Below are 27438 nucleotides of genomic sequence, written 5' to 3' on the forward strand. Positions count from 1 at the left end.
AGTGGTTGGAAAACGAGTTTTAACTGTAACTACAATTCCTCTGCTTCCATCTTTTTGTAATTTACGCTTTGGTTATGATAATCTACCTGTTTATCATTCTAATGGAATGTCAATCTGGTACAAACCTTTATTCCCTTAAAACATAGCTCTTCTTGTGTGTAATTGCCAATATTGATTGGGAGGAGGTGAAAGAAACGACCACACATTGAAGTGCAAACTGATGTGACAGAGTGAGCATTTATGAGGCTTTCTTCCTATTGCCGCACTTCTCCATGGCCTTGACTTCTTCCTTGGTGACTCACTTCCTGTTGGAGTGGCACAGGCATACACTGTCCCTGTCCAACATTGTCATCAGGATAAGGATTACCAGCTCCACTATATACTCCAAAACTTTAAAACAGTCAGATGGTGAATTTGATCTACAGGTAACTGCCAAAAAAACCTTGCGTAAATGAAGGGTAAAAAGTATGTTGAAAGCAGCTGCTTCCACACAGGTGTGATTCCTCAGTTAATTAAGTGATTTATACTGAACAAAAATATAAACGCAACATGTGAAGTGTTGGTCCCATGTTTCATGAGCTGAAGTAAAATATCTCAGAAATGTTCAATTTGCAGAAAAAGCTTATTTCTCAACATCAAACATTGCACACAGGGGCAGAATGACAGATTTGTACCTTGTCAGCTCAGGGGTTTGAACTTGCAACCTTCCGGTTACTAGTCCAACACTCTAACCACTAGGCTACCATAAGCCGCCTCCAATGCCATTTTAGAGAATTTGGCAGTATGTCCAACCAGCCTCACAACCGCAGACCACCTGTAACCACGGCAGCCCAGGACCTCCACATCCATCTTCATCACCTGCGGGATGGTCTGAGACCAGCCACCCCGACAGCTGATGAAACTGTGGGTTTGCACAACCAAAGAATTTCTGCACAAACTGTCAGATGGGAAGTTCATCTGTGTGTTCATCAATTTCACCAGGGTCTTGACCTGACTGCAGTTCTGCGTCGTAACCGTCTTCAGTGGGCAAATGGTCACCTTCGATGGCCACTGGTACACTGGAGAAGTGTGGTCTTCACACATTAATCCCAATTTCAACTGTACCGGGCAGATGGCGTTTTGTGGGTGAGCGGTTTGCTGATGTCAATGTTGTAAATAGTCTGAGTGGCCATTTGATTAATTGTTCAGCAGTCTTATGGATTGGGGGTAGAAGCAACCGGTCAGGATGCTTTCGGTGGTGCAGCTATAGAACACATGCCAAATCTTTTCAGTCTCTGGAGGGGGAAAAGGTGTTGTCGTGACCTTGTCACGACTGTCTTGGTGTCTTTGGGAGGTGTTTACTCCCAGGATCATTAGCTTAGTGATGAGCTTTGTGGGCACTATGGTGTTGAATACTGAGCTGTAGTCAATGAATAGCATTCTCACATAGGTTTTCCTTTCGTCCAGGTGGGAAAGAGCAGTATGGAGTGCAATTGAGATTGCGTCATCTGTGGATCTGTTGGGGCGGTATACGAATTGGAGTGGGTCTAGGGTTTCCGAGATGATGATGCTGATGTAAGTCATGACCAGCCTTTCAAAACACTTCATGGCTACCGATGTGAGTGCTACAGGGCAGTAGTCATTTAGGCAGGTTGCCTTTGCTTCCTTGGGCACAGGGACTATTGTGGTCTGCTTGAAACATGTAGATATTACAGACTCAGTCAGGGAGAGGTTGAAAATGCCAGTTGTTCCGTGCATCCTGGTAATCTGTCTGGCCCCGTGGCCTTGTGAATATTGACCTGTTTAAAGGTCTTGATCACACAGCCATCTCCTCATGTTTCAGCATGATAATTGTCACGTTCTGACCATCGTTCGTATGTGTTTACCTTGTTTTAGTGTTGGTCAGGACGTGAGCTGGGTGGGCATTCTATGTTGTGTGTCTGGTTTGTCTATTTCTATGTTTGGCCTGATATGGTTCTCAATCAGAGGCATTTGTTAGTCATTGTCTCTGATTGGGAACCATATTTAGGTAGCCTGTTTTGTGTTGGGTTTTGTGGGTGATTGTTCCTGTCTGTGTTTGCACCAGATAGGGCTGTTTAGGTTTTCGCACGTTTATTGTTTTTGTTAGTTTATTCATGTATAGTGTCTTTATAAATTAAACATGAATAACCACCACGCTGCATTTTGGTCCACCTCTCTTTCACCAGAGGAAAACCCTTACAATAATGCATGGCCCCATATCGCAAGGATCTGTACATAATTACTGGAAGCTGAAAATGTCCTAGTTCTTCCATGGTCTGCATACTTACCAGACATGTTACCCATTGAGCATGTTTGGGATGCTCTGGATCAATGTGTACAACAGTGTGTTCCAGTTCCCGCCAATATCCAGCAACTTCGCATAGCCATTCAAGAGGAGTGGGACAACATTCTACAGGCCACAATCAACAGCCTGATCAACTCTATGTGAAGGAGATGTATCATGCTGCATGAGGCAAATGGTGGTCACACCAGATACTGACTGGTTTTCTGATCCACACCCTACTTTTCTTAAAGGTATCTGTGACCAACAGATGCATATCTGTCTCAGGTATGTGAAATCTATAGATTAGGGCCTAATGCATTTATTTCAATTCACTGATTTCCTTATAAACTGTAACTCAGTAAATCTTAGAAATGGTTGTATGTTGCATTTATATTTTTTATTCAGTGTACATCCCATCATGCTTGGGTATTGTATAAAAATGCCCAGTTGCCCATTATTTGGGCTAGCATGGCTAGAAGAAGAGCTCTCTGACTTTTTAAGAGGAGTCTCAAAGAAGCATAGGGGGTTTAAAGGGTGTGTTTGTGTAGTAGTGTGTGTGCGTACGTGTACGTGTCCGTGTGTGCGGACGTGCGTGTGTGTCTCAGTCACTTATGGGAGAATCTCGAGAGGCGCCTGAGACAGCATTTTCCACCACCATCAACAAACATTAGACAATGGAATTTGTCATGAAAGAATGGTGTCGAATCTTTCCAGTAGAGTTCCAGACACTTAGAACACGTCAAATCTAGGACTGTTCTGGTGGCTCGTGGTGGCTCAACTCCTATAAATACACTTTATGTTGGCATGTTCTTTATTATACAGTTACCTGTATATTCACACATTTGCCTTGAACATTTCAGAGAATCCTCAATAAACGTCAACACAGTCAGAAAATGGTACAACATGTGGACACGTTTATGTCTTTGGACACACATTAAACAATGGTCAAATGTTACTTGATTAGTTGATATTGTTATTGTTGTTGTTTTGTTGTAGTTGCTGAACCAACACTCTTAACAATTAATTTAGCCTTTTTAGGTTTAAGACATTTTACAAAGTGAGAGAATGAATGATCATCATTACACTTCCATTAAAATCTCACAATACATTACTGCTTCATTCCATAACACAGACAACTAAAATGTCAGCAGAAAATCTCAACAATATTGTATACGGTCAGGTATTCCCAAACTGGGGTACGCAATGCCGTCGCCAAATAGAAATGTGATTTAGATTTATTTTCCAACAGGGCTATACATCTGGGTGTTTTTCTCTCTCACCTGAGTAGCCTTGTTTCACTGCCAAAAATAAAATGAAACCATCTAGTGTTCAGCAAAATAACAACACAATACCAAATACAGGTTGCGTAGTCAAATAATGAACTTCCAATCAAATGAACCCTTATTCTCTGGTGGGACGTAGCTGCTGCTCATGTTGGTATCTGTACTGATGGCGCAGAAGCCATGACAGGGAGACAGTGTTGTGGTAATAACCAACAAGCAGTTGGTTACACTGCAGCATCCACCGAGAGGCTCTTGCTGCCAAGGGAACGCCTGACAGCTTCAAAGATGTTTTGGACATTACAGTGAAAATGGTTAACTTTGTTTTCTGCATTATGTAATGATATGGGCAGCGACCATGTAACACTTTTACAACATACAGAGAAGTGTGCTGGTTATCAGGGGGCAAAGTATTGACACGTTTTTTTGAGTTGAGAAATGAGCTTAAAGTTTTCTTTACTGACCATAATTTTCACTTGTCTGACCGCTTGCATGAGGATGAGTTTTTCACACGACTGGCCTATCTGGGTGAGAGAGCTTACGGACAAAGTCAAATGTGAAAAAGCGAAGCATCTGAGTGAGTTGGGTGTGCAATTACGCAGGTACTTTCCCGAAACAAATGACACAAACAACTGTATTCGTTATCCCTTTCATGCCCTGCCTCCTGTCCACTTACCGATATCTGAACAATGAGCCTCATCGAAATTGCAACAAGCCATTCTGTGTAAATGTAATTTAATTAGAAGCCACTGCCAGATTTCTGGATAGGGCTGTGCTCAGAGTTTCTTGCCTTGACAAATTGTGCTGTTAAGACACTGATGCCCTTTGCAACCACGTACCCATGTGAGAGTGGATTCTCGGCCCTCACTAGTATGAAAACTAAATACAGGCACAGACTGTGTGTGGAAAATGATTCAAGACTGAGACTTTCTCCAATACAACCCAACATTGCAGAGTTGTGTGCATCCTTTCAAGCACACCCTTCTCATTAACCTGTGGTAAGTTATTCACAATTTTCGATGAACAAATAAGGTTTTATATGTAAGATGGTTAAATAAAGAGAAATTATTATTATTATATTATTATTTGTTCCCTGGTCCTATAAGAGCTCTTTGTCACTTCTCATGAGCCGGGTTGTGACAAAAACTCACACTCATTCTTATGTTTAATAAATGTATTGTATAGTGTGTGTGTGGCAGGCTTACAATGATGGCAAAAAAAACAACATTTGAGAGTGCACTGACCCTGGGGCTAGAGGGGGTACAGCTGACCCTGGTGCTAGAGGGGGTACAGCTGACCCTGGGGCTAGAGGGGGTACAGCTGACCCTGGTGCTAGAGGGGGTACAGCTGAGCTAGAGGGGTACAGCTGACCCTGCTAGAGGGGGTACAGCTGACCCTGGTGCAAGAGGGGGTACAGCTGGGGAGGAGGGGTACAGCTGACCCTGGTGCAAGAGGGGGTACAGCTGAGGAGGGGTACAGCTGACCCAGCTGACCCTGGTGCTAGAGGGGGTACAGCTGACCCTGGGGCTAGAGGGGGTACAGAGCTGGAGGTTGAATGTTTGAAGGGGTACGGGACTATAAAAAGTTTGGGAACCACTGGTATACAGTATTATAGTTCAATATAGTTCAATATACAGCAAATCCACAGATTGTCATGAATACATGTATCAGATGATGCCAACATATTGTCAACATTTTTGTTGGTAAGATATATTAAAAAAAAGAAGTACAAACTGATATCAGGTTGAAATGATATATCTGTAATATACACTCACCGGCCAGTCTATTAGATACCCTTTTCACCAAAATTGATTGCTCCGACAGACAGTGAGTCACGTTGCCGTGGCTTGTTATATAATGCAGGTAGACAGGCATCAAGGCATTCAGGTACTGTTCAGTTGAACGTTAGAATTGGCAAAACTAGTGACCTAAGCAACTTTGAATGTGGTATGATCATCGGTGCCAGGCGCACCGGATCCAGTATATAAGAAATGACCGCACTCCTGGGCTTTTCATGCATGACAGTGTCTATGGTTTATCGAGAATAGTAGAGATTTAAAAGAAGAGCATCCAGTCAGCGACCGTCCTGTTGGCGAAAACAGCTCGTTGATGAGAGGTCGAAGGAGAATGGCAAGAATGGTGCAAGCTAACAGGTGGCCACAAACAGACAAATAACGGTGCAGTACAACAGTGGTGTGCAGAGCGGCATCTCAAAATGCCCAACTCGTTGATCCTTGTCACAGATGGGCTATTGCAGACGATCACAACGGGTTCCACTCTTATCAGCTGAAAACAAGGAGAAGTGGCTCCATTTGGCACTTGATCGCTAACACTGGACAATTGAGGAGTGGAGAAACATGGCCTGGAACATGACAGTGAGTTCAGTTTGAGTGGCCTGATCACTCAGTCCCCAGACCTCCACCCAATAGAGCAGAATATCCTTGGGATGAGATGGAATTAACGTATTGCCGTCCAATCCGCAGCAACTGCGTGATGCCATCGTGTCTGCAAGGACAAACATCCCTGTGGAAATCTTCTGACACCATGTAGAATGCCCCAAATAATTCAGGCCATTCTGGATCCAAAGGGGGTGTCCGACCCGGTACTAGATGGTAAATAATAGACTGGCCAGTGACTGTATATTCCAGTGTTTCTTTATGTGTGCTTGTGTTGAAGCCCACTGTTCTCCTTGACTCTGTTAATTGACTGTAATTCAAAGAGGCCTCCCACTGAGTTGAGTGATGGGGCAAAGACAGCACTCAGAGCTCAACCTTACTTTGGAGCCAGAAGAAAAAAAAGAGTTGTTGGTTATGTAACCCATCTATGGTTATGTAAACCGTCTCTGGTTGTGTAACCCATCTGTAGGTACAGTAGTGTGCTCATTAAGCTAAGGAAAACAAGTTGTCAAGCTCTCAAAATAACAACACAAAGGAGAGAAACAGATATTTACAAAAGCAATGTTTTGTCCGATCAGACCCAAGGCTCTATTCTGGACTAACAGTAGTTAGATTTGATTTAGTGTCTTACAGTAGTGGAGAGCAGGGTTGAGAATCTTTTACATTTAACATCACTACGTCAAATGAAATATTGTTTTTTTTCCTAATAAAGATATATGCATATATTTTCAGATGTTGTGACATAATCAGAATTCACGTAGCCATAATAATTTTGAAAACATAGCTTGTCCTAAAACAGTGTTCTCTTGGCACTACTTACAGTATGGCGTAAACAGAGCATAGGAACAGGGTAAGCATAGGGACATATTTCTTGGTATGACACTTGGTACTTTTTAAAGCACTTTTAACATAGGCTCAGACCCTGGTGTAACCTCATATGCCTTGCATTACGTCTGAGAAGAAAACACTTCAGTTGTGGCCTAGAGGTGGCCGAAACCAACTGATGAAGGCATTTTTCATCATTTGAAAATCACATGAATATGAAGTCTCTTCAAAATACTATGCATATTATGCATAAAACGTAGAAAATGTAATCATCATTTGTATTGGCTCAACTTGCCCCTGGTAAAATGGCACAATTTACCCCAAAGCAACACTTTTTACTATATTAGCTCACATTGCTACAAAGATGCACTTTCATGCTAAATTTAGGACCACATATTGTAGCTTCTATAGACCCCAACTGATGTATAAAACAGTTTTAAAATGATCTACTTTGGTTTAGATAGAAGCATCCTGAAACCTGTAAGACAAGACATTTATTTGACTTTGTGAAAATCTGTTAATTTTTGGGACCTAACTTGCTTACCATTTTTTCCATGTGGTTTCTTCCTTCACACAGACTTCCTACATATTTAGTAACATGATTTATTTTGTGTATGGTTTCCTAGACATACCTCACTCTCCCCTACAGTACAGCTTCCTGAGAATTGGCTGCCACCTAATAACATAGCATTTAGCTTCTCAATTTACAACAACTCTGTACAGTGTAGCAAGGATTATGGACCAGAAGTAAACGTGTAGTTCTTCACTAGATGCTATTTGATATATATATATTTTTTAAAGTTGGTAGAAATACTGCCTCTACATAGATTATGATTTTTACCAGTATTCTTTCCCCATTGTGGGGTTAACAGGTTAAATCCACACAGGCCCAGTGCGTGTTGGTCACTGCAATGTGCAGTAGAAAGCCTGTTAGGATGGTGTGGTGGAGACGTGTGGCCCCAGTGTCTCGGTGCTGAGGGACCTGAGGGGAATGCAGCAGACAGGGCTTCCTTCTGAGAGGACTAATATCTCAAATATGTTTTCCTGACATCTACTGTATCTAGTTTACCAGATAATTTATTTAGTCTACCCTGTTTCTTTCGTCTATACTGTTTCTCTATTCTACCCTGTTTCAGATTAATCCTTTCTTTAGCCTACCATTTTTCAGATGAATCATTTCTTTAGCCTACCCTGTTTCAGATGAATCATTTCTTTAGCCTACCCGGTTTCAGATGAATCATTTCTTTAGCCTACCCTGTTTCAGATGAATAATTTCTTTAGCCTACCCTGTTTCAGATTAATCATTTATTTAGTCTACCCTGTTTCTTTAGTCTACACTGTTTCTCTATTCTACCCTGTTTCAGATGAATCGTTTCTTTAGCCTACCCTGTTTCAGATGAATCATTTCAGAAAATATTCTCTACTTTTAATTGCTTGACAGTAAATACTTTTAAAAATACTCCAAACGCTTCAGTTTTATGGGGTCTATTAAATGTTTACAAAATGTTTGTTTTGTTCTGCTTTATTCTACTTTTTGTACTCAAATCATTTTGCAAAGGGTATAAATACACTGAACAAAATTTCCATTGAAGGGTTATATAGTTTGCTGCTCATTGTACCGTTCCAAAGATATACATTGCCTTGTATGGACAGTATCTAAATTCCCAGAGGTCTATTTTTGTAAAGCTGCAAAGTATAGTTCCATTTGGACACATTTTATATGCAAATATAATATTTTTTTATAGTAGTGTTAATGAACTTTACAACATAATACTATGTAAAATATAGTTTCTCCCCAGTTTTATATTACAGAATGCTGTACATGTGGTCTGAACATGGAGCCAGGTTGGATATTAGCCTGATGACTGGATGAGAGGGAGTAGAGGAGAGGGGGGTCATCCAAGGTAAGGATCCCCTCAGAGGGGGGGGGTCATCCAAGGCAAGGATCCCCTCAGAGGGGGGTCATCCAAGGCAAGGATCCCCTCAGAGGGGGGGTCATCCAAGGCAAGGCAAGGCTCCTCAGGGGGGTCATCCAAGGCAGGGATCCTCTAAGAGGGGGGTCACCCAAGGCAAGGAGGCTCTCAGGGTGCGGTCATCCAAGGCAAGGAGGCTCTCAGGGTGCGGTCATCCAAGGCAAGGATCCCCTCAGAGGGGGGTCATCCAAGACAAGGAGGCTCTCAGAGTGCGGTCATCCAAGACAAGGAGGCTCTCAGAGTGTGGTCATCCAAGACAAGGAGGCTCTCAGGGTGCGGTCATCCAAGGCAAGGATCCCCTCAGAGTGCGGTCATCCAAGGCAAGGAGGCTCTCAGAGTGCGGTCATCCAAGACAAGGAGGCTCTCAGAGTGTGGTCATCCAAGACAAGGAGGCTCTCAGGGTGCGGTCATCCAAGACAAGGAGGCTCTCAGAGTGCGGTCATCCAAGACAAGGAGGCTCTCAGGGTGCGGTCATCCAAGACAAGGAGGCTCTCAGAGGGGGGTCATCCAAGGCAAGGAGGCTCTCAGGGTGCGGTCATCCAAGACAAGGAGGCTCTCAGGGTGCGGTCATCCAAGACAAGGATCCTCTCAGAGGGGGGTCATCCAAGACAAGGAGGCTCTCAGAGGGGGGTCATCCAAGGCAAGGAGGCTCTCAGAGTGCGGTCATCCAAGACAAGGAGGCTCTCAGGGTGCGGTCATCCAAGGCAAGGATCCCCTCAGAGGGGGGGTCATCCAAGACAAGGAGCTCCTCAGTGGAACCTCTGGACTGCAACATACCTTGGGTCGCGTCTTCTGTCCCGGACCTCAATCTAAAGGCAAGAAAAAAGTATCCCAGCAGTACATCATGTAAGGATATTGAAATAATACACATTATATATAAACCTTTTACAATAAACAACAAGATAGTGCTTGGAGCTTATTCTGACAAACATATATTGTACAAGATGGGAGTAACGGGGCAAACACACTTATCCATAGAGACAAACACTGCCAAAGATACCTCTACAACACTACACAACAGCCCTGGACAACAACCACAGACCACGGTGCACATAGTCATGACACTGTTAAGTGTTTACTTACAAAGTCACTAACCTTGGACACAGCGAAATCTGCAAGAACAAAGTCAAATATTATTGTACGCAGGATGTAATTAATTGTACAGAACTCAAAATATTACACATGGTATAATCTCTATCAGTGAGTTAGTGCAAGGTTAATCAGATGAGCGGTGAGAGAGACACGGCAGAGTAGGCTATATCCCACTGGAGTCTGGTGAGTAACCATAGAAACCACTACAGAGAGTATGGTACAAAGAAATCCTATTTTCCAACCAAATGATGTAATCCTCTGATCTGACAGTTGACAACATCATGAGGGGTCTATTACATTTCTGTAAGAATGAGTTAGAAGACTTCTAACAATGTTCTGACGTCAGTCTCTTCAAAAGTCCCCTGAATGAACATCTCCCTGTTCTGATCAGTCAATATGGACAGACCAGTCTGATGCAATCCTGTGCAAACAGTGAGAACAGACTTTGGGTGGACATTCCTACCCTCTTTCATGCAGTTCCATGGTGAGTGCAATAGGCTACACTAACTGAATTACAATACCAGATCCTATTTTATCATTACGACAATATGTCAACTACGAGGGCCGGTTGTGCAATCTATCTCTTGTCTATATAGAGGAAAACACATCTGACTTTGGAAATCAACGTCCATTTAGTGTTGATTAATTATAGATGGGTTTTGGTGATTGCTTGTGTGTGTCTGAAATGACCCCATCTTCCTGAGTGCACTACTTTTGACCAGAACCCAATGTATAGAGAAAAGAGAGCCATTTCACACATAGACTTCTATCCTAAACTATCCCTCACCTTTATGGTTGTCAGCCTTGAGTTCCTCCAGGAACATGTCGTTCTGTCTGTTCCCCAAAACGAAGGCCAGGAAGGACAGGATCAGGGCGTCCAGGATGCCCATAATAGCCAGGATATAAGCCCAGCGGACAGAGCAGTTACCCAGTGTATACTTCCCCGTCTCCTCCCCACACAGGTCCCGCACCACCTCCGCATCCCAGCCGTTCGGAAAGATTATACAGCCCAACACCAGGCATACAGCTGGGGGGGGGGGTGGAGAGAAGAGAGAGAGAGAGAGAGAGAGAGAGAGACAGAGAGAGAGAGAGAGAGAGAGAGAGAGAGAGACAGAGAGAGAGAGAGAGAGAGAGAGAGAGAGAGAGAGAGAGAGAGAGAGAGAGAGAGAGAGAGGTAAGTTAAACTTTATTCTATAATTGAAATCAAGGCCAGTCACAGCAAGTACAAATACAGTGTAGGCAATGGGTGTTGGATAACAAAACGTAACTGTAATTGCAATAATGTTTTATAACATACATGGTGGAGACATGTTGGAGACATAGTGGAGACATGATGGAGACATGGTGGAGACATGGTGGAGGTGGAGACATAGTGGAGGTGGAGACATGGTGGAGACATGGTGGAGACATGGTGGAGACATGATGGAGGTGGAGACATGGTGGAGACATGGTGGAGACATGGTGGAGACATGGTGGAGACATGGTGGAGACATGGTGGAGACATGGTGGAGGTGGAGACATGGTGGAGACATGGTGGAGACATGGTGGAGACATGGTGGAGGTGGAGACATGGTGGAGACATGGTGGAGACATAGTGGAGAAATAGTGGAGACATGATGGAGACATGGTGGAGACATGGTGGAGGTGGAGACATAGTGGAGACATAGTGGAGGTGGAGACATGGTGGAGAAATAGTGGAGACATGGTGGAGACATAGTGGAGACATGTTGGAGACATAGTGGAGACATGATGGAGACATGGTGGAGACATGGTGGAGGTGGAGACATAGTGGAGACATAGTGGAGGTGGAGACATGGTGGAGACATGGTGGAGACATGGTGGAGACATGATGGAGGTGGAGACATGGTGGAGACATGGTGGAGACATGGTGGAGACATGGTGGAGGTGGAGACATGGTGGAGACATGGTGGAGACATAGTGGAGAAATAGTGGAGACATGGTGGAGACATAGTGGAGACATGGTGGAGGTGGAGATATGGTGGAGGTGGAGACATGGTGGAGACATAATATATAATAATAATAATATATAATAATATAATAATATATGCCATTTAGCAGACGCTTTTATCCAAAGCGACTTACAGTCATGTGTGCATACATTCTACGTATGGGTGGTCCCGGGGATTGAACCCACTACCCTGGCGTTACAAGCGCCATGCTCTACCAACTGAGCTACAGAAGGACATAGTGGAGACATGGTGGAGACATAGTGGAGAAATAGTGGAGACATGGTGGAGACATAGTGGAGACATGGTGGAGACATAGTGGAGACATGGTGGAGGTGGAGACATGGTGGAGGTGGAGACATGGTGGAGACATAGTGGAGACATGGTGGAGACATGGTGGAGACATGGTGGAGACATAGTGGAGAAATAGTGGAGACATGGTGGAGACATAGTGGAGACAATGTGGAGACATAGTGGAGACATAGTGGAGACATGGTGGAGACATGGTGGAGACATAGTGGAGACAATGTGGAGACATAGTGGAGACATGGTGGAGGTGGAGACATGGTGGAGGTGGAGACATGGTGGAGACATAGTGGAGACATGGTGGAGACATGGTGGAGACATGGTGGAGACATAGTGGAGAAATAGTGGAGACATGGTGGAGACATAGTGGAGACAATGTGGAGACATAGTGGAGACATAGTGGAGACATAGTGGAGACATGGTGGAGACATAGTGGAGAAATAGTGGAGACATGGTGGAGGTGGAGACATGGTGGAGGTGGAGACATGGTGGAGGTGGAGACATGGTGGAGACATAGTGGAGACATGGTGGAGACATGGTGGAGACATAGTGGAGAAATAGTGGAGACATGGTGGAGACATAGTGGAGAAATAGTGGAGACATGGTGGAGACATAGTGGAGACATGGAGGAGGTGGAGACATGGTGGAGGTGGAGACATGGTGGAGACATAGTGGAGACATGGTGGAGACATGGTGGAGACATGGTGGAGACATAGTGGAGAAATAGTGGAGACATGGTGGAGACATAGTGGAGAAATAGTGGAGACATGGTGGAGACATAGTGGAGACACGGTGGAGGTGGAGACATAGTGGAGGTGGAGACATGGTGGAGACATAGTGGAGACATGGTGGAGACATGGTGGAGACATGGTGGAGACATAGTGGAGAAATAGTGGAGACATGGTGGAGACATAGTGGAGACAATGTGGAGACATAGTGGAGACATAGTGGAGACATGGTGGAGACATGGTGGAGACATAGTGGAGACAATGTGGAGACATAGTGGAGACATAGTGGAGACATGGTGCAGACATGGTGGAGACATAGTGGAGACATAGTGGAGACATGGTGGAGACATAGTGGAGACATGGTGGAGACATAACCATCCACATCGCGACAGCCAAATGCCAAGCCCACTGACATTTCTTCTCCACCATGATTCTGGATTTGCCTCCTTCCCTGACGACTTCTAAATTGCGAACACATTCTGACCATTCTGATTGGTCCCAAAAACCGATGACGTTATCAGCTTCAAAACTCTGATTTGTTAGAGACAATCCAATCGCTGATTAATTTGTGTTGTACAACGCCTGTAGTTTTGATGTCACGCAAACGACTTCTAAGAAAACAGATTTAGACTGAATGTATGCATCTATCGACAGAGCAGCAGATTCAGGATATATTCAGGATGAGTAGTCAGAAAAGAAGACATAAGCCTTGACATTATGAAGTCATGAGTCACTATTCCTTGAGTGAGAGAGTAAGTAAGATCCCTGTTCCTGGCTCTCAGGGAGTTGGTGGGGTGGAACAGGATATTTTCTGCTGATGTTCTTACTGCTTCTTATCTTTCAGCTCTGGGCCTCTGAGTCCCCACCTCTCTCTCATTCTCCTGTCCCTCAGTCCCTGAATCGCCCGCCCCAGCCTTGCTGCTGCTGCTGCTTCCACTGCTGAGCTCACTCCAAACTCTCTGCTGATGTCATAGTAGTGAGCCTGTAAGACAGCCTCTTATATGCACAATACTGCTGAGCAGAGCCAAACACTGGGCCTCCCATCATTACCAAACACACAGCCTCCCATATGCACAATACTGCTGAGCAGAGCCAAACACTGGACCTCCCATTATTACCAAACACTGGGCTTCCCATCATTACCAAACACACAGCCTCCCATATGCAAAATACTGCTGAGCAGAGCCAAATACTGGGCCTCCCATCATTACCAAACACACGGCCTCCCATCATTACCAAATACACAGCCTCCCATATGCAAAATACTGCTGAGCAGAGCCAAACACTGGGCCTCCCATCATTACCAAACACTGGGCCTCCCATGTGCACAATACTGCTGAGCAGAGTCAAACACTGGGCCTCCCGTCATTACCAAACACACGGCCTCCCGTCATTACCAAACACACGGCCTCCCGTCATTCGCTCCCATCATTAGCTCCCGAGTGGTGCAGTAGTCTAAGACAATGCATCTCAGTGCAAGAGGCTGTGATTGGGAGTCCCATAGGGTGGCGCACAATTGGCCCAGCGTCGTCTGGGTTTGACCGGGGAAGGCCGTCATTGTGAATAAGAATCTGTTCTTAACTGACTTGCCTGGTTAAATAAAATGACCAAACAGCTCGTCCATCAATGGAAAATTCTGGTTGATAAAGATGGCATTATGCAACCGCAGACAAATGCACAGAAAGACAGACAGACAGAGAGATGAAAAGACACGACTGAAACTCTACAATAATAACTTTGCTAAATGTAGACAAGCCTGTACTAAATTTTGACTATAATAGATATTCTAATTTACACCCCCTCCCCTCTCCCGGTGTGCATTCTCAAGGGCTCTTCTTTTCCCAACATGTTTGGATAACAGTCATTTGCTGCCTGTAGAGAGGATGCCTTTGAGGTGAAACAATACCCTTTTTCTCTGATGCTGTTGTGTTACTAGGACTTGGTGTGTTTCTAGGACTTGGGGTGTTTCTAGGGCCTGGTGTGTTTCTGGGGCTTGGTGTGTTTCTGGGGCTTGGGGTGTTTCTAGGGCTTGGTGTGTTTCTGGGGCTTGGTGTGTTTCTGGGGCTTGGGGTGTTTCTGGGGCTTGGGGTGTTTCTAGGGCTTTGGGTGTTTCTAGGGCCTTGTGTGTTTCTAGGGCTTGGTGTGTTTCTGGGGCTTGGTGTGTTTCTGGGGCTTGGGGTGTTTCTAGGGCTTGGGGTGTTTCTAGGGTCTGGTGTGTTTCTGGGGCTTGGTGTGTTTCTGGGGCTTGGGGTGTTTCTAGGGCTTGGGGTGTTTCTAGGGCTTGGTGTGTTTCTGGGGCTTGGTGTGTTTCTGGGGGTTGGGGTGTTTCTAGGGCTTGGTGTGTTTCTGGGGCGTGGGGTGTTTCTAGGGCTTGGTGTGTTTCTGAGACTTGTGTGTTTCTAGGGCTTGGGATGTTTTTGGGGCTTGGTGTGTTTTTGGGGCTTGGTGTGTTTCTAGGGCTTGGTGTGTTTCTTGGGCTTTGTGTGTTTTTGGGGCATGGTGTGTTTTTGGGGCTCTGTTCTATAGGAATTGTCTTTCTCCTCCTCGGTCAGCCCTGTAAAGCTTCTCCTGAGGTTTGGTTCACTAGTGAGTGGCCTCCCTGGCCTCACGAGCCTCCCTGCCCCCCCCCCGGTCTCCACAGTCTCCCTGGCCTACTGGCCTCTCCGGCCTACGTGGTCTCCCTAGCCTCCCTGGGAAATGTTGAGTGATTTGAATGTTAAGTAAATGAGCTACAGTTTTGACTTAATCAGCTTGAAAATCAATGGCAAGACTTTAAAATGGCTTGTATAATTTAAGAATAATGTGCAAGTATTGAACAATCCAGGTGTGCAAAGCTCTTAAGAGACTTACCCAGAAAGATTCACAACTGTAATCACTGCCAAAGGTGATTCTAACAGGTAAAATGACTCAGGGGTGAGATATGAGATATTTCTGTATTTCATTTTCAATAAAAATGCAAACATTTCCAAAAACATGTTTTCACTTTGTCATTATGGGGTATTGTGTGTAGAGGAGTATGAATAATTTCTAAATGCATTGTAAGTTTCTCTGGATAAGAGCATCTGCAAAATGACTAAAATTTAAATGTAATCCCCCGGCATAAACTCTCCTCTTTTTATTTCTATGTAAACTAACTCTTACAACACCTCCCTTTGCAACCTTATGGAAAACACTTTCACCTGCATGCACTTATACAGAGCAAACCTTCCATAACAAAACGATCAGCTAAAGAGAGATGAACCTGGAGAAGAGTCCCCTAAGCAAGCTGGTGCTGGGGCTCTGTTTACAAACACAAAACAGACCGCCGTAGGCAGACTTGGCTCTCAAGAGAAGACAGGTTATGTACACACTGCCCACAAAATGTGGTGGAAACTGAGCTGCACTTCCTAACCTCCTGCCAAATGTATGACCATATTAGAAACACATATTTCCTCAGATTACACAGACCCACAAAGAATTAGAAAACAAATCCAATTTTGAGAAACTCCTATACCTATTGGGTGAAATACCTTCACAGCAGCAAGACTGGTGACCTGTCGCCACAAGAAAAGAGCAACCGGTATTTTTTCCCTTTTGCACTTTAACTACTTACAGATAATATGAAATTTGAAATGTATTTATTATTTTGGAACTTCTGTGAGTGTAATGCTTACTTTTAATTGTTTTATTCTTTATTTCACTTTGTTTATTATCTACTTCACTTGCTTAGCCAATGTAAACATGTTTCCCATGCGAATAGAGCCCTTAAATGGAAATTGAAAGAGAGCAAGAGACAGGGAAAGAAAAAGAGAGATAGATGGGGAGAGCGAGAGCGAGAGGAACAGGGTGAACGGGAGATACACATGGGCTATGTTGCTAACGCAGTGGTACAGCGCCATTCTCAAACACACACCCCTTGGAAGCCTACAGCTCTTGTCCATGAAGGATCCACTGGTGAAGGGAATCCCATTGTACAACAAGCTCTGTTGGTTCAGATCTTCTCCTCTCATTCAGGCTATGTGAAAGCTGATCCACATTTAGTTTCATTCTATTCCATTTTCCATTGTTTCGACTTGGACTTGTTTTCTATCTGATTAGAGGTCAACCCAAACATGAAACAATTTTCATAGCTCTGCTACCTTCGCCTTAAAGTTTGATCATCCCCTGTCTATTGTCAGGCCTTGTGTGATCAATAAAATACTACAATATACACATCCTGTAGAAACTGCTGCTTCCTTTTCTCTTCTCTCTCTGAAGGCCATGATATATTGGCAACTTTGAGAGGAAATATTGCTGAGTAATGTTGCCAGCAATGGTCAATAGTGTGCAACTGCAGCCCACAATTCGTGGCATTCCTGCATGTGGGCATTCCTGCATCTTCAGGAACACAACCCCCTAAAGCATCCCATAGTTTTCTTCACGAACAATCCCTCCTCGAGAATCCCATTGGTTCCTGCATGAACGACCCCTCGAGCACCCCGTTGGTTCCTATATGAACGCTAGTTAGCGACTCCGCAAGCTAGCACAAGCTAGCACAAGCTAGCACACGGTGTCGACCACAGCCTTCCATCTGTTGTGTCCCGGAGAACTCCTCAGGACTAGATGGCTAAGCTAGCACACAGTGTGCTTTACTCCCACCTTATCCCTTGTATAAGTCTACCAATAATCACTATGTGTGATCCTGATTTAGCCCACTGCAGTAAAATGTTATTTACTGCCGAAAATATCTGCAGTGGTGCGCATGCTAATCTATTAGCATGCTAGCCACAATCTATGCTAAGTCAATGGGACAAACAGGCTAATTCGCTAGCTAGCTAGCCATGATTTACAATTAGTTTTAGATTGTTTTTGTATGTTTAACTAGCTGGCTAGCCTGACGAATACCATTTATACTTCCTAGATTAGATTTGTGATGTAAAACGTTTTCTAAATCTAGTTATCTTTATGTCTGCGTTGCCATTGACTTGACTGGCAGTAGATTGAGTGGATGCCCAGGGCAGCGGCAACACCTCTTTGTTGCTTGTTTGCTAGCTGATACATTTCAGTACCGATGTGTCAGTCAACTGGCAACAACAAGCTATAGTAGATTAGTAAATAAATAGGGAAATTGATATGTGCTTCTTCATATGAAATCTATTATTCATGTCCATGTGCACATCGCTCATCATTGCTACAGTGTCTCACCTCACTCCATTGCCAGCAATATTGCTCATCAATATTACCTCATTGGATTGCCAGTGTATCATGGCCTTAGATGTCCGTTTCAGGACTTTGTTCAGTGCCAGAAACAGTAGTAAGACCCTGAAGTAACTGAACAGGCATATGATATGCTGCTACATGAATAGCTAGTAGTACACCGAGCAGAGTTGAATCTTTTAGAGAAACAGGGTCAGGAAATTATTGGAGGGATGAGTTGATGGAGGGAGATGAGAAATAGAGTTGGAAACCACCAGCCCATAGAAATCAGGCTATCCTTTTGTAATTATGTACTGTAGTGGAAATATTACTTCTACTACGCAATTTTTTACTACACTTTCATGGCTCTGTGATTTTGTCTGTTTCTATTTTTGTCCGTATGCTCTCCATCCCTCTCTCGATGTGTTTGGAATGGAATGTGTGATTTCTCCTGCTGCCGTCTAACACAGTTGCAGGGCACCCGTGAAAAGACTTAAGGGAGCGGTCGCCGGCTCTGCTGTTCTAGAACGCTGCTCGGAGAGCGAGAGAGTGGAGCAGGACAGACGGTGCAGAGATCATGTCATATCAACTCACTGAGAAAGAGAGAAAGAAAAGCTGAGTCATTATGTTCTGTCTTGTCATCTAACTTCTCTGTCCACGATGTAGCTGCAAAGGGAGAATGGGAGAACAGTACAGTTTATGGTTTTGTATATATAACATTGACCTCTCCTGACTAAAGAGGAGAACCATGGGGTATGGTAGTCTCAATGGGCACTGGGAGGAGAATCATGGGGTATGATGGTAGTCCCCATGCACATTGGGAGGAGATCCATGGGGTATGATGGTAGTCTCAATGGGCACTGGGAGGAGAATCATGGGGTATGATGGTAGTCCCCATGCACATTGGGAGGAGATCCATGGGGTATGATGGTAGTCTCAATGGGCACTGGGAGGAGAATCATGGGGTATGATGGTAGTCCCCATGCACATTGGGAGGAGAACCATGGAGAACCATGGGGTATGATGGTAGTCCCCATGGACATTGGGAGGAGAATCATGGGGAACCATGGGGTATGATGGTAGTCCCCATGGACATTGGGAGGAGAATCATGGGGAACCATGGGGTATGATGGTAGTCCCCATGGACATTGGGAGGAGAATCATGGGGAACCATGGGGTATGATGGTAGTCCCCATGGACATTGGGAGGAGAATCATGGGGTATGATGGTAGTCCCAATGGGCACTGGGAGAAGCAGGTGGTCCTCTTATTCCTCTGCCCAGCTCCAGCCCACTGTTGGCACCACACACTGTCACGGCCCAGGATACAACAGCTTATTAAACTAGCATCTCCTCAGTAGTGAGAGAGCATTAGGCCCATAACCAACATTATCAGGCCTGCCATAAGCAACACTATGAGGGCTCTCATAGCCAACACCATCAGGCCTCTCATAGCCAACACCGTCAGGTCTCTCATAGCAAACACTATCAAGCCTCTCATAGCCAACAGTATCAGGCCTCCCATAGCAAACAGTATCAGGCCTTTCATAGCCAAAGCCACCAGGCCTCCCATTGCCAACAGTATCAGGCCTCTCATAGCCAACACCATCAGGCCTCTCACCTGTACACAAGGCAGCCTCATCACAAGGCCTGTACCGAAATAGAGTTGATCCATCAGAAACTGGGAATGGGAAAGGGACTCAATCGCAAACACAGAGATGGTCAGATAAATAGACCCAGGTGTGTGCACTTGCTTTGTGAATAACAGCATTGATATCTTCATGCATGTTTTTTTGTCTCATTTCATAAGAGTGCATACAGTGAGTGTTCCGGCATCCTAAGAGAAGAGAGTATGTCATGGAAACTGTTTCTCCATCTTGCTGATTGATCGTTCTTCCAACCTGCGAAACTGACTCTGCAGATCAGAAAGGAGAGTGGGCAGATAAAGAAAACAACAATAGAAAGTGAATAAACTGCTGATATTTCTCTTCTCTCAGTTTGCTGACTGGTGTGGTAATCTTACTCCCACACGTTGGTGTATATCACACTGATCAAGTTATACCTGCCCTGGAAGCTCCTAGATGTATAGATCTGAGTGGGAGTGAGTGAATTTAGTTCCATATAGACACACCCAATTTTCATATCCCGGAAAATGATAAGTCTCATTTTCTATTTATGAGAAGGGCAACTCTCTGTGGTTAGGTTCTGGTTGAACGAATACATCTACCCCAACACAAGGAGGCCTTTTGTTGTGTGTTGCCTGTTTTTGAGATCGATTTGTTGAGCAAATGAATGCTTCATCTGCAATCTCATGAGCTCAATGTGGGTGATTGTGGCAGCCTATAGGAATTCTGTCTTCCTCCCACAGCTCCATGACTCATGACTGAGAGACAATGGTACCGCAGACAGATTCTACATGATGAGACACAACTTCCACTGCCAGTAAGCCAGCTGAGCCTGGATCTGTGTAGAAATGTGAAGTAACATTTTTTTTTTGTGGCGAGGTGAATCTAATCTGCCTCTCGATCCAACCCAACATCCTTAGCAATAATAACAGTACAAGCAGTATGTTTTGACAAGGTTGTTTGCATGTAACATGTAACCAGTGTTGCAGATCCATGTGTTTTCAGTCATCTGTGGAGATACCAGTGAAAATCATACCCCCAAATATTATTTAAAAACACATTAACACATTGTAATCTCATCAACCCAAATCCTCCACAATCCAATAGGTCACCTGGAGATTTGGCACTAGAACACTATCTAACTGATTGAATTGATGAATGAATCAAACATAGATCATACATCCTATCTGCAGATACAGATAATCCTCTTTAGAACGCAATGAGAATGTCATAAATATCCAATTGCAGGGGCAGTTTATCATCAGGCAATGATATTTCCTTAAATTAAATCAGTGCCTGCATGAATGTCTGTGATTAAATGGCTGGAACAAGATTGTGTAACTGAATTTCCATTGGTTTTATACATACCACATAGGAGCTGCATCCAGGCACAGGTCTTGTAGACGCTGGCGGTGTTGCAGAAGAAGAAGAGCGCCATACAGGCGATGCAGCCCAGAATCAGAATCATGGACATCAGTACAAAGAACGAGGCGGCTTTGAAGGCACCGGAGGGGATGGAGCTGAACTCAGTAAAGCTGCCCGTGCAGTCGAGCTCTCGGTTGGGCGGTCCACTCCCAACGCACTGGTGAAACAAACCGAAGTAACCCACCTGCGGCGTGCTCACGCTGTCCCCGATCCAGTAGGGCTGAATGAAGACAACCACGTTGATGATGGCAAAGCATATGGTGAATATCGCCCAGAGTACTCCGATGGCACGGGAGTTCCGCATGTAGTTTTCATGGTAAATCTTGGCGGCTTCTTGTGAAGGCAACATGTTTTCCACTATAGGTTTCTTTAGTTTATTTCAGTGACTCACTCACAGTTTTTGCTCGTCTCTGGTTGTTTCCACGAGTTCCCAAATGTGTGCTTGTCATTTGGTAGCAATGTAGCTTTTCAGAAGAAATCCATTTCAAAGACATTGATTTATTATTATTATTATTGTTGTTGTTATTATTAACTAGCCTTTATTTTAATTTACCAAAACATTGTACATTCAACCTGCGAACCTACATGGTTACACATCGTTGAAATTAGACATGAATAGATATACTGTTAATTAATCATTTATAACATAACATAAAATTTCCTTTTTGGAAAAAACAAGTAGAGTCCAAAATACAATATTTCACAGTAAAACGGTCAATGGTTTTGTAATCTACTCAACCAATGCTACCTTCAAAATATGTCCTTTAGTATTCTAATTCAAGCCCACCAGAATTGATAAACCGTTGCCTAGTGCCAGTGGTGGATCCCCCGTTTACGTGTAGCATTTGCTGCATCTGTGGAGGGCTTCTTGAGCTAGGTGAGCTAGGCTACTGGAGATATCGGTGCACAACCCGTTAAAACAGAATTTAGATTCAATTTACAGAAAATGTAAATGTCAAATATGAAGAGTCCGAGCTCGCGAAACCAACCTCTTCCGCCGCCACTCCATTATTGTGATTTCCCCTGTTTGTCTTGCGCCCTTTCCCCGTCTCACCCCCTCTTCCTCCTCTTCTCTCCCTCGCGCAGCTCTCAGAAGATGCTGAGCACTGTTGATGACGGCGCGTGCACTGTACCGCACAATATATGGATTTGCATGAAAAACATTCCCCACTCCTACTTATTATTTTAATATAATTGTAACGGTTGTTAGTATGCAGAAAGAAGCGTAATTTTATTTTATTTCAGGTTTAGGTTGACCATTTTCTATTAGACATAGGCCGGACCACAGAAGGCAGAATATGTATTTTTCTAATGATGGTAATCAACACGATCCATTGTCAGGTGTCCATCAGCAAGTAAAATGGGTAGTGGTTGGATTTAATATGCTGTTTGAATCTTGTTAAATATTGTTAGGGAGAGGGGAAAGGGGGATAACCAGGTCAGTTGTACAACTGAATGCATTCAACTGAAATGTGTCATTTAACCCAACCACTGAACCCTTAATAGCTCTCAAAGCTATTAAGGAAAATTCATCTGGCACTGCCATTTCCATGAATATCTAGGACAAGAGGTCATGACTCAGTAGGCCTACATACTGTTTTACGAATGGAGGCATGCTTCATATATGTTGATAAGAGAATAACAGGAGGATCAGAATCATCTGTGCATTAGGAAAAGCCTAGAACGTCTAAAATCGGTCAGAGGCTTCCACCTGAGACTGCACACACGTTTTATCCACATGGTTTAACAAACAAACAGAACATAGCCAATGGAGTTCCACTGCACCCCCACCATGTTGACACACACACACACACACACACACACACACACACACACACACACACACACACACACACACACACACACACACACACACACACACACACACACACACACACACACACACACACACACACAGAGAGGCTATACATACACAGAGACACATGTACACAGACACTCTCTCATTCTCTCTCACACACACACACACAACTTTGATTTGACACACACCACACACACACACAAACAAACACACTGGTGAATAGCAGGGGAGTTTCCAGCGTGATGCAGCACAGCCAGTTTGAGAGAGGCAAGCAGTGCAGCAGTTGACATATGGGCAGGATACATATAGTGGTGGGATGCCTTCAGCTTTCACAGACACATACAGTAGTGGGATACCTTCAGCCTTCACAGATACATACAGCCGTGGGATGCCTTCAGCCTTCAGCTTTCACAGACACATACAGTAGTGGGATAACTTCAGTCTTCACAGATACATACAGCCGTGGGATGCCTTCAGCCTTCACAGACACATACAGTAGTGGGATAACTTCAGTCTTCACAGATACATACAGCCGTGGGATGCCTTCAGCCTTCACAGACACATACAGCCGTGGGGTGCCTTCAGCCGTCACAGACACATACAGCCGTGGGATGCCTCCAGCCTTCACAGACACATACAGTAGTGGGGTGCCTTCAGCCTTCACAGACACATACAGCCGTGGGATGCCTTCAGCCGTCACAGACACATACAGCCGTGGGGTGCCTTCAGCCGTCACAGACACATACAGCCGTGGGGTGCCTTCAGCCTTCACAGACACATACAGTAGTGGGGTGCCTTCAGCCTTCACAGACACATACAGCCGTGGGATGCCTTCAGCCGTCACAGACACATACAGCCGTGGGGTGCCTTCAGCCGTCACAGACACATACAGCCGTGGGATGCCTCCAGCCTTCACAGACACATACAGTAGTGGGATAACTTCAGTCTTCACAGATACATACAGCCGTGGGATGCCTTCAGCCTTCACAGACACATACAGCCGTGGGGTGCCTTCAGCCTTCACAGACACATACAGCCGTGGGATGCCTCCAGCCTTCACAGACACATACAGTAGTGGGGTGCCTTCAGCCTTCACAGACACATACAGCCGTGGGATGCCTTCATCATTAACAGACACATACAGAGGTGGGATGCCTTCAGCCTTCACAAACGCATTCAGTGGTGGGATGCCTTCACAGACGCATTCAGTGGTTGGATGCCTCCAGCCTTCACAGACGCATTCAGTGGTGGGATGCCTTCACAGACGCATTCAGTGGTGGGATGCCTTCACAGACGCATTCAGTGGTGGGATGCCTTCAGCCTTAACAGACACATACAGTGGTGGGATGCCTTCAGCCTTCACAGACGCATTCAGTGGTGGGATGCCTTCACAGACGCATTCAGTGGTTGGATGCCTCCAGCCTTCACAGACACATACAGCCGTGGGATGCCTTCAGCCTTCACAGACACATACAGTGGTGGAATGTCTTCACAGACGCATTCAGTGGTTGGATGCCTCCAGCCTTCACAGACACATACAGCCATGGGATGCCTTCAGCCTTCACAGACACATTCAGTGGTGGGATGCCTCCAGCCTTCACAGACACATACAGTGGTGGGATGCCTCCAGCCTTCACAGACACATACAGTGGTGGGATGCCTCCAGCCTTCACAGACACATACAGTGTTGGGATACATTCAGCCTTCACAGAGGTTGTTACTATTTCTGTGCACAGCATGCACCGAGAGATGCAACCGCAACACCCACTTGTGTTTCTATGCCACAGAGTGTATATCTCTGTATGTTGTGCTCAGGTTTCTGTCTAGTGTTAGTGTTAAATAATATGTATATGTTAGTGTTAATATGTATCTGTTAGTGATAATATGTCTGTGTTAGTGTTAATATGTGTTAATATGTTTGTGTTAATATGTGTTAATATGTATGTGTTAGTGTTAATATGTATGTGCACAGTTATGCTTGACCCTTTTGAGTGGCTTTATGATTGTCTGGTCTGTCGCTACTCTAGGGACTAATTGTCAACATATTTTCGTGCTAACACTAGCTACATCTGAAACAACGGTTCCCTCTGTGTGAATTCACACTAGTCTTATCATATGCTTCCACCTGCTGGATGGAGAAGGAACTGCAAGAATATTGTGCCTGCCAGAGATACAAAAAAGGGGCACTTCTGTTTAGTAAAACCAGGGGGCAGTATTTCATTACATCTATTTCAGGCCATGTCTGGAAACAAGTTTTCTAATCTCAGCACAAAGAACCAAATCAGCCACTCGGCAGTGGTAAAATAAGTGCCAAATTGTCATACTTGAGTAAAAGTAAAGATACCTTAGTAGACTCAAGTAAAAGTCAGTCACCAAGTGAAATACTACTGTGTAAAAGTCTCAAAGTATCTGGTTTTAAATATACTTAAGTATCAAAATTCATATTAAATGTTAACATATACTTAAGTATCCAAACTAAATGCTATAAATCAGTAAGTACATCAGAAAGCATGATTTCCTTGTTTTTTAATTTATTGACGGGATAGCCATGGGCACACTTTAACATTAAGGCATCAATTACAAACAATGTCTTTGTGTTGACGACACCCTCCAGCGTTGTTTTTACCTTTAATGTTGGACAGCGACATCCCAAGTATAAACAGAGTAAAGTACATATTCTTTTTTTAGACACAACTGCACACTTCAAGGAGTTGGTTTGATGGGAATTTGTGATGTCATCGTTCTCCCCTCTTGCTTGAGGAGCAACAGAGAACAAAAGAGTAATGGCCCCTTCCCCACTTGTGCTATGTCATAACATACCTGGACCACCTATTGAGATGTCCGTTTTGTTAAGTAAATCAGGTGTTAAATGAGGTGTAAAGGAGACTGGAGTACCACTTTAAGTGGGTCCAGAAGGGAAGACCACATGTTATTTTGATAAGTGTGTGAAATGGGCCATTTTTTCCTGTCCTGCTAAGCAGTCAAAATGTAACAAGTACTTTTGGGTGTCAGGGAAAATGTATGGAGTAAAAAGTACATATTTTCTTTAGGAATGTAGTGGAGTAAAAGTAAAATAGTAAAGAAAAGTACAGACACCCAAAAAAACGACTAAATTCCTTAGAGTCTTAGACATTATTTGATCAAATATTGCTTTTGGCCTTGAATCCTAATCGTATTGAAACACATTGAAAAACACATTCATAAATGGCAAAATCTCTCTCTCTCTCTCTCTCTCTCTCTCTCTCTCTCTCTCTCTCTCTCTCTCTCTCTCTCTCTCTCTCTCTCTCTCTCTCTCTCTCTCTCTCTCTCTCTCCCTCTCTCCCTCTCTCTCTCTCTCTCTCTCTGTGATTGTGTGGTTGGAGACAGGTGTGCTGGAGTCAGAGCCGATCCCTACCAGCTGCAAATCGTCCCATAAATCAAGACCTCTACATATACTCATTCCTTCCACCTCCACTCTGCCAGATCGTAATATCTGCTCAGTCAGTTGTTATCCTAGCCTTTTGTCAGTTCTCAAGATCCTGTTACCCTGCTGTGCTTGTTTCCCTGCCTTACACCGTTTTGTCCTCTCGTTGCAGTACTGCTCCCTGGCTCCTGTCTCCTGTACCACGTTTCACCACCCAACCACCTTGCTCTGGACTTCACTCACCACCACCACCTTGGATTCCCCTCAGGACCTGTTTACCCTGTTCAATTCAGTCAACTACACCCTCACTCTACACTTCGGGTTTTTATGCAACTCATCTGAGCTACCCCGGTTCTGCACTTCATATCTCTGTGTACAATAAACATTTTGGTTCATTCATCCCTGCTTCTGCATCTGACTCCGCTCTTGGGTTCCCCTGTGTTCGCTCCGCGTAACATACACCACCAACTCAGTTTTGTTAAGACTGTGACCAGAGACTACAATTTTTAGGTGTCTTTGAGACTGAACTCCATTTGGATATTCCATCTGTAGTTGCTCTAAAAACTATCAATGACATTTCAACTACAGTTGAAGTCAGAAGTTTACATACATTTAGGTTGGTGTCATTAACTTGTTTTTCAACCACTCCACAAATGTATTGTTAACAAACTATAGATTTGGCAAGTTGGTTAGAACATCTACTTTGCATCACAAGTCATTGTTCCAACAATTGTTTACAGACAGATTATTTCACTTATAATTCACTGTATCACAATTCCAGTGGGTCAGAAGTTTACATACACTAAGTTGACTGTGCCTTTAAACAGCTTGGAAAATTCCAGAAAATTATGTCATGGCTTTAGAAGCTTCTGATAGGCTATTTGACATCATTTGAGTTAATTGGAGGTGTGGATGTATTTCAAGGCCTACCTTCGAACTCAGTGCCTCCTTGCTTGACATCATTGGAAAATCAAAAGAAATTCTGAAGGTACCACGTTCATCTGTACAAACAATAGTACGCAAGAATAAACACCATGGGACCACGCGGCCGTCATACCGCTCAGGAAGGAGAAGCGTTCTGTCTCCTGGAGATGAACGTACTTTGGTGCGAAAAGTGCAAATCAATCCCAGAACAACAGCAAAGGACCTTGTGAAGATGCTGG

The 27438-nt window shown here is 44.3% G+C and overlaps 1 protein-coding gene across 3 annotated transcripts; it reads right to left on the bottom strand.

The window, feature by feature from the left end:
- Window positions 1–3176: 3176 nt before the first annotated feature.
- On the bottom strand, window positions 3177–22112 carry LOC118374263 (LHFPL tetraspan subfamily member 4 protein-like). Of its 3 annotated transcripts, none has more exons than XM_035760646.2 (5): window positions 20997–22112; window positions 10638–10877; window positions 9854–9870; window positions 5058–9567; window positions 3177–4916 (listed from the first exon to the last, which is right to left on the bottom strand). In XM_035760646.2, the coding sequence occupies exons 1-4, from the start codon at window positions 21400–21402 to the stop codon at window positions 9508–9510; spliced, it is 723 nt and encodes a 240-aa protein (XP_035616539.1). In that variant the 5' UTR covers window positions 21403–22112; the 3' UTR covers window positions 3177–4916; window positions 5058–9507. The 3 variants fall into 3 exon arrangements, with proteins under 3 accessions (XP_035616539.1, XP_035616538.1, XP_052340747.1); XM_035760645.2 differs by having other exon boundaries at window positions 5085–9567; window positions 9842–9870; XM_052484787.1 differs by having other exon boundaries at window positions 9842–9870.
- Window positions 22113–27438: the final 5326 nt, after the last annotated feature.

Source organism: Oncorhynchus keta, chromosome 28 (assembly GCF_023373465.1).
Source record: "Oncorhynchus keta strain PuntledgeMale-10-30-2019 chromosome 28, Oket_V2, whole genome shotgun sequence".
In the NCBI taxonomy this organism is placed as follows: Eukaryota; Metazoa; Chordata; class Actinopteri; order Salmoniformes; family Salmonidae; genus Oncorhynchus; species Oncorhynchus keta.

Coding starts and splice junctions, on each gene's coding strand:
- LOC118374263 (XM_035760645.2), bottom strand. CDS start 21,402: ATGTTGCCTTCACAAGAAGCCGCCAAGATTTACCATGAAAACTACATG. Junction 9,871..10,637: donor CAAGGCTGACAACCATAAAG/GTGAGGGATAGT, acceptor TTGTTCTTGCAG/ATTTCGCTGTGTCCAAGGTT. Junction 9,568..9,841: donor TGTCCAAGGTTAGTGACTTT/GTAAGTAAACAC, acceptor TCTTGCCTTTAG/ATTGAGGTCCGGGACAGAAG.